Source organism: Neolamprologus brichardi, chromosome 3 (genome assembly GCF_056152115.1).
Source record: "Neolamprologus brichardi isolate AB-2024 chromosome 3, ASM5615211v1, whole genome shotgun sequence".
Classification (NCBI taxonomy): domain Eukaryota; kingdom Metazoa; phylum Chordata; class Actinopteri; order Cichliformes; family Cichlidae; genus Neolamprologus; species Neolamprologus brichardi.
In genome coordinates this window covers 40,403,010-40,419,082 of record NC_142106.1, presented here as the reverse complement: position 1 = coordinate 40,419,082, position 16,073 = coordinate 40,403,010, and the positions used below count along the sequence as shown (strand labels likewise).

The window sequence follows — 16,073 nt, the reverse complement described above, 5'->3', positions numbered from 1 at the left end:
CTTGATTCGAAGGGCACAGAGTTTTTATTGTGTTTGGAACCTCGGGGTTGGATGCCTGAATGATAGCCTGCTACCTTGTGAGTAACATCAAGGAATGCCAGCGGGTCATTTTGCCTGTGCTATTTTTAATGTTGGGTTTCAGATTTTTGTTTTTTTGCGTCCTGCCATCTCAAAAGGAAGCTGGAAAGCCACTCAGTGTATAAGTATATTCCCCCTGTGCCAAAGGGTTGTCCATCGTACTGGGTGTTTTTTTTTTTCTCTTTAAATAACTACAGGATTTGTCCCTCCAGGGGACACCTGGCTTGTCCCCCACCTCCACGGTGTAAATGTTCTCTAGCTTAAACTGCCAGATGTTATAAAAGGCTCCATTGAAGTAAACCTTTAGCTCATAAAAAAGGGGGTTGTAGGCGGGTGGCTGAAAAGTCTATCCTGATAGCTTCAGTGACCAAACTATGTCATCTGATTTAACATGGAGGCTCACATATGTAACTCTTTGGGAAAAATAAAGCGATTTGGAGCCAAAGGTGAAGTATGGCAGTGCCAAATGTGTCTCTGCTTTGCTCAGATGTGTAATTGAAGTCACCAGTTCTGCCCAAGCAGGCTGGAAATAAAAGGTTAATTCTAAAGATGTCACAGTATGACCGAGAGTTTCTGACATTTCCAACACAGAGTGAGGGAAAACGGCAGAGAGGGAAAAAACCCATCCAAAGCTTAAAGGAAAGAGGAAGCAGTGGCATGAGTGAGACGGAAACTTGAGATATTAGGAAAAGAAATGGAAAAGAAGAAAATTGGTTTACAGTTGTCTGTCTGCCATTATTCCTTCTCTCTGACAGTCTGACCCACCACACACACACACACACACACACACACACACACACACACACACACACACACACACAAACATGCAAAGCTGTGAAGCTGCTGCTGGCCCAGCTTCTTGTTTGTACTAACACTGTCATCTGAAGCCCATTTATTGATTGGCTAATGTGCCAGACCTGAGGGCTCATGGTGCTTGAATCAACCCCACCGCCCTCCCGATTACTTCCTCCAACTTTCATGCAGTGCACGCTCTAAAACGGACACACACGCACACACATTCACCCACGCTCTCCCTGCCCCCTCTCCCTCCCTCCGCTTCCCCAAGATACTCTTGAGAAAGAACGGGAGCAAGTCAGACAGGAGACGGCAGGCAGGGAGGCAGACACAGCACGCAGAGTGACCCACGGAAGAGGCCGTCACGCATCGGTCCCAGACACACACGCAAAAATACTCACGAGCAGACCTGGAGGGACTGGGTCTCACACGCGCACACACACACACTTTGAAAAAGGCATGGAACAAGACTTTTCATCCTGCATGCTGTTGATGACAGCTCTTCTACTTCTGGTACTGTGATTTTTACCCTGTTATCTCAATTCCATTTTAAAGTTTTTATTTTGTCTTTGGTTATTAATGTCCTCCAAAAGGATCTATTTGAGTGTTTATGCTTGCATGTGTGTGTATTTGAAGTAAGCAGTGCACTCTCCACATCCTGGAGTCTTCTCAACAGTAGCTTTACCAGGTCAGCTACAGCAGTCCTGCAGCATTGTCTTATTATATTATTAAAGTCTCCCATGCCTGCACTGTGTTTTTTGACCTAAGCCATGAAAAAGGACTTGTGCATGTGGAGGTCAGCGAGCTGCAGGCTCACTGTTACATTACAGTGCCTTCCTCACAGCGTGACCGTGAGTACAGTACTGTGCCGTGCTGCGCAGTGCTGGCCACATGACAAGGGATTTAGCAGATGTGCAAATATCATGTGTCTTTGCCAACTGCAAAGGCCGTCGTATTGACACAGTCTGCAAAAGAAGGCACCAGAGTCGGGTTTCTTTTTCCCCTTTTTCAGGAGTTTTCCATCTTCGGGGAAAGTGTTTTTAGTCTCAGCTGCTGACAGGTGACTTAAATAGAATCCGTCCATCAGAATAACTCATAACGTGGAGTTAAGTGATCTTTAATCATGTGCTCATTTCCGCTTTTTTACCTTGTGGAAAAACAAAGGCCTTGCGGTTGTCACCCTCGTGTATTTGCTCTGTTTTCTTTTCACAGTATGAGCACCAGTGAGCAAATAATAGTTTGTGTTTGCAACGATGCTTTTTCAAAGAGTTTAAGGAAGCATTATGAGTCAGTTATGGGTGCATGAACGCTCAAATAAAATAAGAAGCATGATAGATCATAGCAGAAGCGGTGGGACGTGCAGTGATGGAGGGTTATGGAAGAGTAGATATCTGAGCCTTTTGATTATTGGCTCCAAATCCCAGCAGGATAGCCGTCCAGCTAGCGGAGCCTTGTCTTCCTCCGCTTTCATTGAGAACAATAGCAGCGCAGCGAGCCAAACAACCTCTTCATCTCCATCCCTTCATCCTTCATCTACTTCCACTCCTCTTTCTTCGCAAGCCTCTCTGCGCCTCGAGCGCTCTTGGCTTTGCAACACACAGCCTCAGTCGTAATTGAGTGCAAAATTCACTGATTGCTTTTCAAAGGAGAATTAAGGTGGTGCACTAACCGGCTGCCCAGAGCGCAGCCTGTGTTTATTTACCGGGATCCAAACATTGAAATAGTTGGCCCGTGCAGAAAGTAGCGCCGCTGCCGATATGTTTGGCTGTATGCTCCGCTGGCTGTGTTTAGGCTTTGCCATTCCTCTCTGCTGTTCCTCAGGCGTCATCAGCACTGACAGCCATTTATATCAGTCCCCACGCACTTTTAATAACGTGAACCCGCCATCCCCTCTCACGACTGTACAGCATGGGTGTTTTCCTCCCATGACGCAAAGAAAATAATCCGAGCCCTATTATTGCATTGTTACTGTTTTTCTTTGCAAGGTCCATTCATCTCTGTATTTGAAGTGCACTGCCATGCTGTTCGAGGGAGGAAAAAGGGGGTAAAGAGGTCAACATGAATTGGCTTTCCCCTAAAAAACCTTTCTATCTTAAAGCATTCTACTTCAAACGCAAGCCTGGATCTTCACTGTAAACTGCCCAGTAGGTGCAAATTCATTTTCTGAACACACCCCGCCCCTAATTCAGCGGGTTCTGGGTAAATGAGCTTGTTTAGGGCTCACATTTCATGCCTAATCTGCAAGAGCTGGAAATTTGAAATCACTGTCAGAAACTCTGTTGGATGTGCAGACACAAACTGCCGCCTCACGGTGTAAAAGTCCCTATTGTGCGACGCTGTCCAGAGCACACAATAGCAGCATTTCTGCAATGTTAGGAAAAGAAGTCTTTCATGGTCCAGCAGCATTATGAAGACTGAGTGGTTTAAAAAATGATAATTTTTCTCTTGTATTCATCTGCTCCCATTGAACACCCCCAAACCCCCTTGGGAGATTGGCAGGTTACTTATTTGACTGTGTTTGCGCTTCGGTCTACTGAGCCACATTCCTGTTGCCACAGGAGGTGGATGATTTGTCCCAGTGTTGGTTCCAAGTTCCAAGTCATTTTTTTTTTTACTTTTCCAAGTTGTCATCCATTAAACAGGTACAGGACCAGTTTTTTCCTTTACCTCAGTCTCACTGGCAGGTTTTAAGTAGAATACCTTCACTGAGTCCTTGTTCTAGATAGCAAAAACAATCTGTTTCCCTTTTCACCTAATCTGAGCCCGGTATTCAGAAAATGCAGCTCTCTATTGCTTCATTCAGTCAGCTCTGGAAAGGGCTTTGAGAAAAGGGAAGCTTGACTTAAACACAACAATAGATATTACCATATTGCCTGACAACAGTGGCATTATAAATAAACCTTTCCCTACGAGCACGGCGAGTTAGTCCACTCGGAAAATACCAGACTTTATGAGGTAAACAGGAGCTGAGATAGCGAGGATCTTAATTTTTTTTGGCTGTCACCCTACATCCGAGACGCACACTGTCCTTGTAGTTGTAAAATTTAGCTTCTCATAATATTGATTTTGGGTGCCGCAGTAATATTCCCGTCTCCGCTGCCAAATACAGCACAATGCAATTAACAGAGAGAGGCACACGAGTGTGGCCCGAGCCTTAAGCAAGGACTAATATTTCAAACTTTAATGCATGACTCAGACATTTTAAATATGCAAAAGGGCCAGAAGTCAAGAACTCGTGATTACTTCCTCTTACTGCCTCTCTTTTCCTGTCATGTGCACTTTTATTGTAGTTTTTAGGTTTTTTAAGCTCCTCAATTTAAGGAATGGCTGCAGGAAGCCACAACTCAGTTGGCTAAAGAGCTGCTTTCTGTAATGATGGCAGATCTTTGCTAAGTCATAAGGTCAAAGAGTCCAATATAAAGATGACAGTGAGCTTCAGTGATCAGTTTATTTTATCTCAGCTTCTGTAGAGCTGATGAAGGTTGATAACAGCAGACGCCTGTTGTCAGAGTGTCCAAAACACTGCATATTAACGTCTCTTCTTCTGGTGTGTAGAGCTCGCGTACGGCCCGATCAGAAGAGGACAGAGACACGCTTTGGGACGCCTGGGGTTCCTGGAGTGAATGCTCTCGTACATGTGGCGGAGGAGCCTCCTACTCCCTCAGACGATGCCTCAGTTCCAAGTAAGACCCAAAAGCCTCACAGAGGTAACCTGTGAGAGAACATGCAACAGTGTCGGGAGAGCTGGTCTGGTTCTCTTCATAGAGTAAGATTAACATTTGCAAGGCTAACGTCTCCTGCAACATCAGACTTTTCAGAAGGAGAAGCCGCACACGTAAAAATATTGATGATGGAGAAATAAAGATTAGAGATTGCTCACATTCTTGCAGACATTACTAGAAGTTAACATACTAAACTGAGATGGTTAACATGGCTCTTTAAGCTTTTCCTTATTTCTGTCATATAGGTAAATATTATAGTTGTGGGTGGGTGTTAAATAATGGGGTCAGTGTATTTACTACTTCATATTAGCCAAAGGTTCGACTAAAGACTCCTCTAGAAGCTCAAGTTCAGGTGTTTTTTCCTAATAATGGCTCTTGCTGACATCAGAGAGAGCGGATATCCTAATATGGTCATCTAATTTGTCAGAGGCAGCCAAGCAGCCAAAAACCTCTTAAAGGGAGAGAAGCTAAAAAAAAAAAGAGGATTATTTTATTTTTACAATCCTTTGGGCAGCATTTACACTGTACTGATATCAGGTCTAAAAATCTCTGATGCAGAAGAAATTCCAGAAAAAACAATCATTATGAGAAGCAGGGGCATAAAGAGCCTTTTTAAAACAAAAAACAGTGGCCTGATATAACTGTTGGGTTTATAGCGCAGTCAGTAAACGATGACTACATCACAGCAGGAGAGCATTTGCTGTAAATTGAAAGTTAGAACCTCAGTGACCCTCAGAAAAATGGAAACATCCCACCGGCAATTTGTTAGCGTGTTTTCAAACGTGATCTGAGCTAATCCCCTCTTCTAAAGTAGAAAGTCCTGACTGAAGTTGGACGGATTTCCATCAAAATGCAACATCATTGCTTTTAGGTTTAGGCGGGGGTTTTAATAGTGTGAGTAAATCCCACAAATCAAATCCTCCATTCCCTTGGGTTCTAAGTGGAGTGCTCAAAATACACATGACTGTTAAATATCCCTGAGTGGATCCACTGGACCCGTCTAGACAGCCATGTGAGCCAAAATCTTGAATTCATCATTGACATTTGGAATCTGAATTTCAGTAATGACCCCAACATGTTTCCTCACAGATCAGAGCAGAACAATCAGTGACTCTAGCGAAACTACATGCCGCTTTTAATAAGTGTTTTATGTGACAGAATTTGGGTTGTGCAAACACGGAGTCCCGCATTGGATGGATTCCCACTGCTCATCATCTCAGGCTTATATCAGGAACCTCTTAATCCTTGTGCCAGAGTCACCTGGTCGGTTAGGTTTCAAGCTAACCCACCGTGCTCCAAGATTAAAGCTCAGGGACCGAGTGCATTGGGTAAAGTGGTCAATTATAAACAAATTTAAGGAAAGAGTGGGAAAAAATGGACATAAGAAGGGAGACGGTACATTTTCCTTGGAAATGTTGTCACATTTATAGGCTGGGAAATAGCTGCAGGGTGACTTCACTTGCATTCCTCTGTTTTACAGTTCCGAGAATATACTGCTGCTCAACTCAAGGTAACCAGTGACGTTTGCTGCTGGCTACAGAGGTAGCACCCCTAGTGACAGGACTAGTCACTCAGATCATGAAACAGTGCAATAGTGTAGGATCAAACTGCCAGAACAGCTCACATCATTCTTGAGGTCACAACCGAGGTACTGTGAAAGGCTCTCATATGTCTGCAACCATGAATCCATCTGCACTGGCACTAGAGAAAAAGACTGAGCAGCATACAAGTGCCAGAGGGCCCCCACCTCCCACCCCCTGTGTACTGCACTGTAAACATTGAGGTCAATGTCTCTTTGAGGAGTTCATTTCACGATCTCTGGAGCAACCACTTCTCTTTGCCTGCCCAGAATATTTTGGTCAGACAAACCTCAGGAGCAATTGACTTGTTAAGAGGTGTTTGGGGCTTGAGCTTCATACGGGACATAGGCAGCGTGTGTATGTGTTGATGTACATTCTCCGCCTCCTCTAAGTCCAGGCAGGTTTGTTTACCAACTCTGGCAGTTGCCATAATGTATAGAGCTCTTGAGCAAATGGTAGGAGGCTTCGTTCCACCTTGTCCCACCTCACCCTGCTCTTGCGTGGGAATGAGGGAGTCGTAGCCTGGCCTTGGGTAGCAGATCAAACGGCATCATTAAAAAGCATAGCACAAGGCCCCTTGTGTATGTGTATGTGTGTGTGTGTGTGACTCTTTGGAAAAGGGAGCTGGAAATAGGCCTGCAACACCCTCCAAACCAATACCATTCCAACTCTCTGACTTTTTAATGCACACACGCACATACAGGGCACTTATTGCTACTGCAAAACACACCAGAGTTAGTTAACCTCTCAAAAGGGCACGTGCAGAAGTACAGACTATCCGCAGATTGCCTGGCCTTCATTACTTCTATCCACACAAGTTACTGCACTTGATCGCCGGCTTCTTCATTAACAGCAGCTTAGCTGGTTGGATCCAAGTGTGAACATATGTATTAGGTGTCATGGCAAGAAAAAGTGCTGCTCCAATATTTATGAAGCACTAGGCAGGAAAATATTAATCTATATATGTTATTAAAAAGAAAAAAAGAAAGATCCAACCTCAACTTTGTTTAGAAGAGATTCACAAAGAATTTGACTGTGTCGTTTGTCACCATGACACCAATGGGAAGTAAATATCAACAACTGTAGGCAGGAGATGTTTCCTGTAGCAATGCGGTCACATATGTACTGAAATTATACAGTGGGTGACATTGAGTGACATTAGGCTGTGAAGGCATGCCGCAACTTTTTAAAGGCAAAAGTGGGTGAAAGTGAAATTTCTCCAGGGCAATGAAATGTTAAATTAAGGTTGGCCTAGCAACCAAGATTATGTCTCTTTTACAGCCTTGGGAACCACTCTGTGTGGTCCATGCTGTGGTATTAACACCTCCATCCTTTTTAGTAATATTCCTAACAGTAGTAGACCTACAGCTCTGCCCTACAAATGACTAAAAAGACAAAAGATATCATGATTAATTTCACTGACAACTGCAATATTTTTACCTAATCTCACGATACTCTGTTATGCTCTTTGTTCCATCTTTTTCAGCTTCACATTATCCTCCTGAGATAAACATTAAAGCTTTCCTAAACTGATCAATAGCAGAGCTCATAGCTTGAGCATATTTTAGGCGTTAGCAAATCAGCCACATTTTTGTGTGCCCACATGCCTCAAGTGTATCAATATTGTGGCATGGGTTTTGGAGCCCTGCGTGCAATTACTTTCAATCTTGCGAGAAGAGTTGATGACATATATATGGACATTATGGGCCAGATGAATTTTTCTGCGTATCCAATACTAGCCCAATTTTTTTATGGTTACAATAGATTTCTCTTTTTTCTGTTTAATGCTATAGATGGTACTTTTAGTCTTTGTTGAGTCTCGTGCAGTTAACTAATGAGCGCACTCTCTGTAGTTGTCTTTTTGTGTTTGGGGTCACAGTTTGTGAGTTATGTTTTATGTGATCCAAGACTTCTGATATTTCAACCGAGTTATTTTTCCCTAACCTATGATGACGCCATGATGAATCCCATGTCCTGGCCCTACGTCTGCTTAGCCTCCACTTTAGAGCTTCTAAAATCAAAAGGAAATGAAAAGGGAAATTCATTTTATTCCCTTTGCCTCTTTACGTCTCGTTTGTATTTTGCTTGTCCCAGTGTGAGTTTCCACGCTGATCCAGATCTTAGCTACCTGTCTCTCAACTCTTGGTCTTTGAAAGTCTCTTGTTAGGGGTTCAGGCCCCATGGCCTACTGTTTGATTTGGCAGAGGGAACCGTCTGGATTCGTCACAGGTTCTAATGTTCTTGCCATGCCACATGGTCCACATCCACTCCCTCCATTCTCTGGAATAACATTGTAAAAAACCTTAAGCCTTCGTTCACTGCTGAGTCCAAAGTCAGTGACGTCTCCAATCATGATTCCAGATTAGCTAAGGGCCAGTGACACTGGAATTCCTCTTAACTTCCCAAAAGAATACCATTTGATTAGTTTCCACTGGGGTCTTTGATAATTGCCCTATCATAGTCACCATCAATGGTTTATCATCACTCTGCATCAAAGCATAAAGAAATCCTCATTTTCAATAAGTGGTTAGCTCGATAATTTGGGCAGAGACAAAGCAGACTGTCATGCAGGGAGTCGTGATCCAAACTGCTCCAATCTGTTCAGCAGACGCAGGCTGGAGGGCTTTACTCTGTCTGCTTTACTACTGCGTGCAGTTTTGCATTTTTTCAGACACAGAGAAAATGGGACTCCTATTTTTAAATGTTGTGATTGTGTGATTTTCTTTTACAAGTAATAAGCTTGAAGTCAAGTTGTCTATAAAGATTATTCATATCACAGAGAATGGAGGAACATATGTCGAGTGTGGAAACTGAACTAGAGCCTGACTGCAGGGGAAATAATAGCTATTTGCTGTTATATCTATATCGGCATATATAGTAGCCAATAAATGAAAATGCAAAAGGTAAAGAAATAACACAGTTTTATGCGTTTTGCAGAATTTGTCCATCACAGTGCAGTCTAATGCAGCAAGTGCTTGAAACGCCACAAACAACAACAAGCTGGGCAGGTTGTAAGTACAGTTAGCTGCACAGAAAGTTAAATTATTCATCAAATAATTGCATTGAAGTTCTTCAAAAGGCACCAATGCCACAAACAGTGGTCCAGTTCACTAACAGATAGCTAGTGACTACTTGGCCACTGTGCTGCTGTTCTTGCCTTTCAGTCAAAGCAGCCGTGCTCAGAACTTTGATAACTTTAAGTCTTAATGATAACAATTTTAAACAATGTAGCCCTGTACAATTGTTTATGAAGGTGAATATTAGCTATAGATTAAAGCAGGCTGTTAATATGTTTATTTCTTCTGTGTCGTTGGGCTTTATTCCACAGTCTTTTAAATGCTTTGTGAGCCACCCTCAAGTGGTCATTTCAGGAACTGCAGTTTTTATCAGCTTCATTTCTCATCTTCAGCGTGCCACTGGATAATTATGCACAGTTACTTTGTGTGAAATACGCTGTTAAAGCTTTGCAAACGCACCACAGACTTATGTTCGCCACATCAGCGCTATAATTTTCAATATGAATAATGAGGGAAGAGTCACTGGATATAACACCAGCTCCTTCAGATGATGATGACTGGTTCATGTTATGGTTTGTTTTATCATTCTCTCCCACGGCCTATTTACCCATGGTTTCATTTTTTTCCTTCTGTAGGACCTGCGAAGGACAGAATATCAAATATCGCACATGCAGCAATGTGGTAAGTTGAACCCACTCATCTTTGTGTCGTGGATGTCGACACAGCTTTCAAGTGTTTTTATTGAAGAAGTAAAACCGATATGGCAAATTGTGTCTAAAAGATTTATGGGTATGGGGTGTAATTCAGTGATTTGGAATCTTGCTGTTTGAGAGAAAGTAAGAAGTTGCATCAAACTTCTTCTGTTTCCATTTATTCTGCTAATTTCATGCAGCAGTCTTCTTCCCACATACACATTTGGAGATGGAAGACTTCATTTGCCCTGCCTTTTTCAAGAATGTAAAATATTTTAAAATATGTTTTAATGTCCCTCAGGATTGCCCTTCAGATGCCGGTGATTTCCGTGCCCAGCAGTGTTCAGCTCACGCAGATGAGCAATACCAGGACCAGTACCACGAGTGGCTGCCGGTATACAACGACCCAGACAACCCGTGCGCTCTCAAATGTAAAGCCAAGGGCTCAGGCCTTGTGGTGGAGCTGGCGCCCAAGGTGCTGGATGGGACACGCTGTTACACAGAGTCTTTGGACATGTGCATCAGTGGTATCTGCCAGGTCAGTAACCATGTCATGAACCTCAATTGCTTTGAAGTCATCAAGAATTTTGGTTTATTTCCTTTCATTTTTGAAGCCAAAATGTACATCTTGTGGGACTTGCATATTAAAAACTTATTTTTTTCAGTAAACTAAGCAAATTCTTATATTTAAGATCAGCTCACCTTAAAAATAACCGAGAAGTTGATCTTCCAAAGTAAATATATCCCAGTGTGTTGTAAAAAGTTTAGATTAAGCTACTAAGGCAAATGAAGTCTGTGTGATGCTCTGTGCAGCTCTTTGATTGGCAACCTTGGGTCCTGGTATTCATGTGGCATTACTTTGACATGTACAATCTGCTTAAACATTCTCACAGACCGCTACACCCCTGCAACAATACTCTCAAATAGGTTTAGGATCAAGGTGTGAACTTCCCCAGATCTTAATTCGAGTGAGCATTTGTGGGATGTCCTGGAAAAACAAGTCCAACAAGTCCGCCGAGGCCCCGTCTTTAAACGTTGTGCTGTCAGTGTGTCTGATACCGCAGTAGCCTCAGAGACCTTGTAAAGCTGACACCTTGATGGGTTAAAGCTGTTTGTGGAATAAGGGGAGCCTACACAGTATTAGACCAGTGGTTGTTGCAGTACAGTACTCCTGTCAACACTGGTACGCAATTTTTTTCAATATTCAAATTTCAATATCGTGCATTTGGGAGCAAAAGCTAAGACGTAAATCTCAAGAGGATCACAGTGGACTACCTTGCAGCACTAGCATCACGCCATCTGGTTTACAAATGAATATCCAATGAGTATTCCTTTAGATTTAGCGTTTGACTGACAGCCCAGGAAATATTTTGCAATGCATTTTTTGGGGTTGAATGGTATTATGTCCCAGGGCATCGTGTCTGCAGAGACTCAGAAGTGTCTCCCTTACAATGCTTAGAATGATATTGCGGTTTTTGGTTTTGTCTTGCTGACAGAAACTGCAAAAAGAAATATCCACCATTCAACTATGGATGGCGTCTTAGTAATTCAGTGAATGAATATTGAGGAGACGGGAGGGTTGTTTGAATCGGTTCATGGTAACACTTAAATGGTACTGAAGCTCCAACAGAACCAGCTCGAGTGCTTCATGATATCATATCCTTTCTCTTTACGTTTGTGTTGTTGCAGAAAATCTTCCCTGCTATCTTGTCCTCAAAACTAAAAAGGTAGAAGGTTTTTCAGGCTCTAAAAGTGAGGTGACTGTGCGTGTCATTTGTGATGTTTTTCGTGCTTCCTGTGTTTTCCAGATTGTAGGTTGTGATCATGAGCTTGGAAGCACTGCGACCGAGGACAACTGTGGAGTCTGCAATGGAGATGGCTCGTCCTGCAGGCTTGTGCGGGGACACTACAAATCCCAGCATTCTTCAGGAAAAAGTAAAGAATTGTTACTCTTTTTTACAATTTTTATTAAATAAAGAAGTAATTGCTGAGCTAAAGAGGTCCTCGAGCAGATTTACTTGTTCACCACACAGACTATAAACAAGAGTTATAACTAAGCCCAATCAGCAGGGCAGTGTTCCTTTGTCAAATATTTGCATCATTTACAATGGCTTTGAGACGTCAAACGACTACAAATAGAAGAATGCTGCAAAAGCACAGAGCTTGGGATGCCTGCCTCCATGCCTTTAAAATAGCTGCTTTGAAGATGGGAACCATGTCTGTGACCACTCGCAGTCAGACGCCGTCTTCAGAGTAACTTCTGTTACTGCAACTTCTGGATTTGTTGCAGACCAGCCTAGATTGATTGCAGTATCTAGACCAGGGGTGTCAAACTCAAATTTCACAGTGGGCCAAAATTCAAAACTGGAACAAAGTTGCGGGCTAACATTAATATTTATTGAAAAAAAAATCTTCCTCCAGATATAAGAATGAATCTTTTCTTATGAACTCAAATAAGTTTTGCTGGAAAACTGAATATGGAAGAAGGAAAGCTTAATACTAAACAATATATGTATTAGCTGTATAATACCAGTAGGCCAGCTCTAATAGTAATTTGGTATGGCTTCGTGGGCCAAATGTAATTAGGCTGCGGGCCAAATTTGGCCCGCGGGCCAGAGTTTGACACCTATGATCTAGACAATCTGTCTACATATATAAACTAGACAGCAGATATTTTCTAAACTTTCTGTCTGAGAGTGACTGCAATCAATTCCAGTCAGACTGCAACTGTTTGGAGACAAGTTGCATCTCACCATGGGACCTCAATCACCTCGAGGCTGAAAGTGTTGCACGTCTGAGCGACTAGCTAGTTGCTGCAACTAATTGCACTATTTTGAAATGAATTGCAACCACCAACTTTTTCTAGTCACAAGAAGGTTGCCATTCTGTTTCTACTCTAGTGTGTCTGAGTCGTTATAAGTCGCTCGTTTTTAGCATTTGTGTCATATATTGATGTAGTGATTGGTACTGTTTCTTTGTTTTTGTTCAAGCTGAGGACACAGTGGTCACCATCCCTTACAAGAGTCGTCACGTGCGTCTGATCCTGAAAGGCCCGGATCACTTGTGTAAGTCCTGGTAGGTCCAGGGTGCCCTTCCACAGCTGAGCATGATCTCTGTGTTTGGCAGTGCTCTTTCATTTGTCAAATACTACACACTGAACACGAGTTCACCGCATCGCTCTAACTTTTCTGCACAGCGTGTTATGTTTTCAGCATCCTCCGATGCAAAAACAGTGAAACAGACACGGTGGTGACATTTTCATAACAGAAAACAGAAGATCGTACTTGGCAGGCCTTGAAATGAATGTTTCACACTAATAGCAATCTATGATCGATCTTTTACTCTGATTTCCAAAAGATATTACATTTTGGCCTCTCTAATAAAGACTCGTTTTAAAAGTAGCCCAGAGCAGACTAACCAGAAGGGATACGTGTTTCTTCCCTTTGCTCTGGCTCTGACAAGACATAAGGCTTCCAGGGAAATTCACTGATGTCAAAGTCCTGGCATCAAATCCTCACCGAATCAAATGGATAACAAATGTTTCACCTCTGTGCCTGTCCTTTGCTCAGTGGCTAGTTTCCAGATCATCTTCTGAATGGACAGCTTTTTCATTAGATATTTCCACCCCCCCTATCCATTTTGCCCTCCGGCACCTTGATTGTAACCATGTGTTGCCTGGTGGTCACCACTTGTTCCCATGTATCTCTGTATTTTTTATTTTCTTTAAGCATCAACACTGAAGTTACACAAGATCCTGTATAGACAGGGATAAAGTGAGGTGAGTGAGGGGAAAGCATACTCTAATGCTGGCTACGTTAGCCTCATCACAGTGACAGAGTGACCACAGCACCCAGTCTGAGCTCTCTGTGTGTCGCTGGGTCTGACTGAAGGGTCTGTGATCAACATTTTAATCACAGCTCCATTTATTTTCCTTTTCATTCGTTTTAAAGAACTTTACTCATAAAATATAAAAAAAAAATAAAAAATTAAAAGAACGATTTTGTGGCAAGCAGTGGCCACACCTGTTTGTCTTCTCTTTGCACATATTAAGACTTTAATTGTTTGTTTTTTTACCTTCAGACATGGAGAGTAAGACTCTACAGGGGGTAAGAGATGAACTGGTCTTGGATAGACCCGGGCAGTACTACATAGAGAACACCACCGTGGACTACCAGAAACTTTCAGATAAAGAAGTCCTGAGAATCACTGGCCCACTCGGAGCTGACTTCACAGTCAAAGTAAGCGCTGACATTAATGCACATCTCTTTTTCTTTCAGGCTACAGCAGCCAGTATTTGTCATCATCTTGTTAAAAATTTGAGAAATTTCTGAATTGTCCATCTGTTCTACTTCAGGCTTGACGGCTGTCTTGCCGGGGACCTGAGGAAGGACAGATCTCATATTTTCTCTAAATATTGTTTTGTATTACCAAGGTGAAATAGGGTGTGACACATTTGGCTGTCTTTGTGAGAACATTCATTGACATCAATGCATTCCTTACTGTTAAGTTTAACCAGCATATTTATACAAGCCCCAGCCTAAACTTTAGCTTCAAAACCCAAGTTTTGACCCTCAAACAGGTCTTTGAATCTGCATGAAAAAACGACGACCCGACACAAATTACTACTAATACAAAATGTCATCACCCTCCCAGCCACATGCTTGCTTTAGTTGATTTATATTTGAAGAAGTCGTCAGAAGAAAGCTGCAAACCACAATTGCTCTGTTCTGCTATCAGTAAATCCATCCTTGTAGATGTCCTCTTTGAAAACTTGCCATGATTTTCTGCAGAAATGTTTTCTAGAACAGGCTCTGCATTGGTTTCTTTAATGCCAAATTGTTCCAGTCAGCTCACTGCAATACTTGTTAAATGTTAATGTTAATTTTCTCAGGCACCAAAACCGAATGGTAATTCATCAAGTGGACAAAAGCACCACTGAAAGCAAAAAGAAAAGAAAAGAAATTCTTGCAGGTTAAAAATAATTTTAGAAATTCTGGGGAGACAAACGGGTCACCTCTCTGACTTTCTTCACAGGAAGTTAAAACCAGCAGCGCCTCAGCAGACCTGCGTGCTTGCAAATCAATCACCCTCATTCCCTTTTTGGTGTCTTTGGTGCAGTTTGAGTCAAAACTGTTGTTTTTGTCATGCAATCTCCTGAAAGTGGTGCGGCCAGTTTGTATTTTTTTCGCATGAACTCCTGGTGAACGTCTCACTGCAGCAAAGTTTAAAGCAGCTTTGATTTCATGTGTTTTAAAGATATTTGAGTGTGACTCTTTTAAATGTGAAATTCAAACAATTCTTTTTGTGCGATTGTTCACTTTGAGTATGTGTTTGAGCAGTGTGCCATGCATTCACACAGTAGCACAAACAGTCAGAGCCTCCGAGCTCCTCACCGCTCCTCTGCGGTGTAAGTGCCGCTTACTGAAACTTGTACTTGATTCACGGTAAAGTCTCAAACTTTGAATAACTCCAAAAAAATCAGATTAGAAATGTGTTATTACATAACAGCGCATAAGCCTAGTTAATACAACGAGCAGTGCCGTGCCACAGTGGCTGTGACATGTTTTTCTGCTTCAGACACACACATGTGAGCACAAAATCCCAGACTAGGGCAAGTGAGTGGGCGTTAAAGGTTATACAGCCACGAGCCTGCGAAAACTTCCTCCCTCATAAACACAAGTCGGGATGGGACAATAACGAGGAACTGTCGAGAACGAAATCTGAGAAGCTTTAAATGCATAATTTTCAAATCTGTCACGAGGCGGACAGCCAGCTCATATCACTCTGCTGGAAAAAGGTTTGGACAAATGGAAAATCACATTAAAAAGTTGCCAGACAGTCTTTCCACAGTAAATACATGAATGCGAACGAGTGGTCGTCAAGTCTGATTTATACGTGCTGCTGCTAAAATGTGTCTTTGGGCTTTTTTTCAAAGCAAATGAAATAAAAGGCTAAGAAAACATGGACAGACATGGGCGTACTTATTCTATTATTGTGTTCTATTACTCTATTAAAATAAGGACTGTTCTAATTCTTATTCTATTAAAACAGCCTTTATTCTTTATTTTATTAAAGCAGAGCTCTAAGAAAATGTTTCCTCTGATTGAGCAGTTTATGAATTATTTTGTCTCTTAAGAGGATTTCATTACAACATTTTAGCTAGTAGCTGTGCAGATATGTACACTTTAG

General features: G+C 42.2%; 1 protein-coding gene across 2 annotated transcripts in view; it reads left to right on the top strand.

Annotated features, from left to right (window-relative positions):
* The window catches only part of LOC102791739 (ADAMTS-like protein 1), a 100,412-nt gene that overhangs the window by 63,676 nt on the left and 20,663 nt on the right, over window positions 1–16,073 (top strand). The window contains exons 1-7 of one of the 2 annotated variants that reach the window (XM_006802476.3): window positions 1,190–1,386; window positions 4,429–4,556; window positions 9,828–9,873; window positions 10,186–10,422; window positions 11,693–11,819; window positions 12,875–12,949; window positions 13,965–14,122. In XM_006802476.3, the coding sequence (XP_006802539.3) occupies window positions 1,333–1,386; window positions 4,429–4,556; window positions 9,828–9,873; window positions 10,186–10,422; window positions 11,693–11,819; window positions 12,875–12,949; window positions 13,965–14,122 (825 nt within the window). In that variant the 5' untranslated portion in view covers window positions 1,190–1,332. Of the gene's footprint in view, window positions 1–1,189; window positions 1,387–4,428; window positions 4,557–9,827; window positions 9,874–10,185; window positions 10,423–11,692; window positions 11,820–12,874; window positions 12,950–13,964; window positions 14,123–16,073 lie in introns of those variants that run through there. The other variant, XM_035912849.2, reaches the window with a different exon arrangement.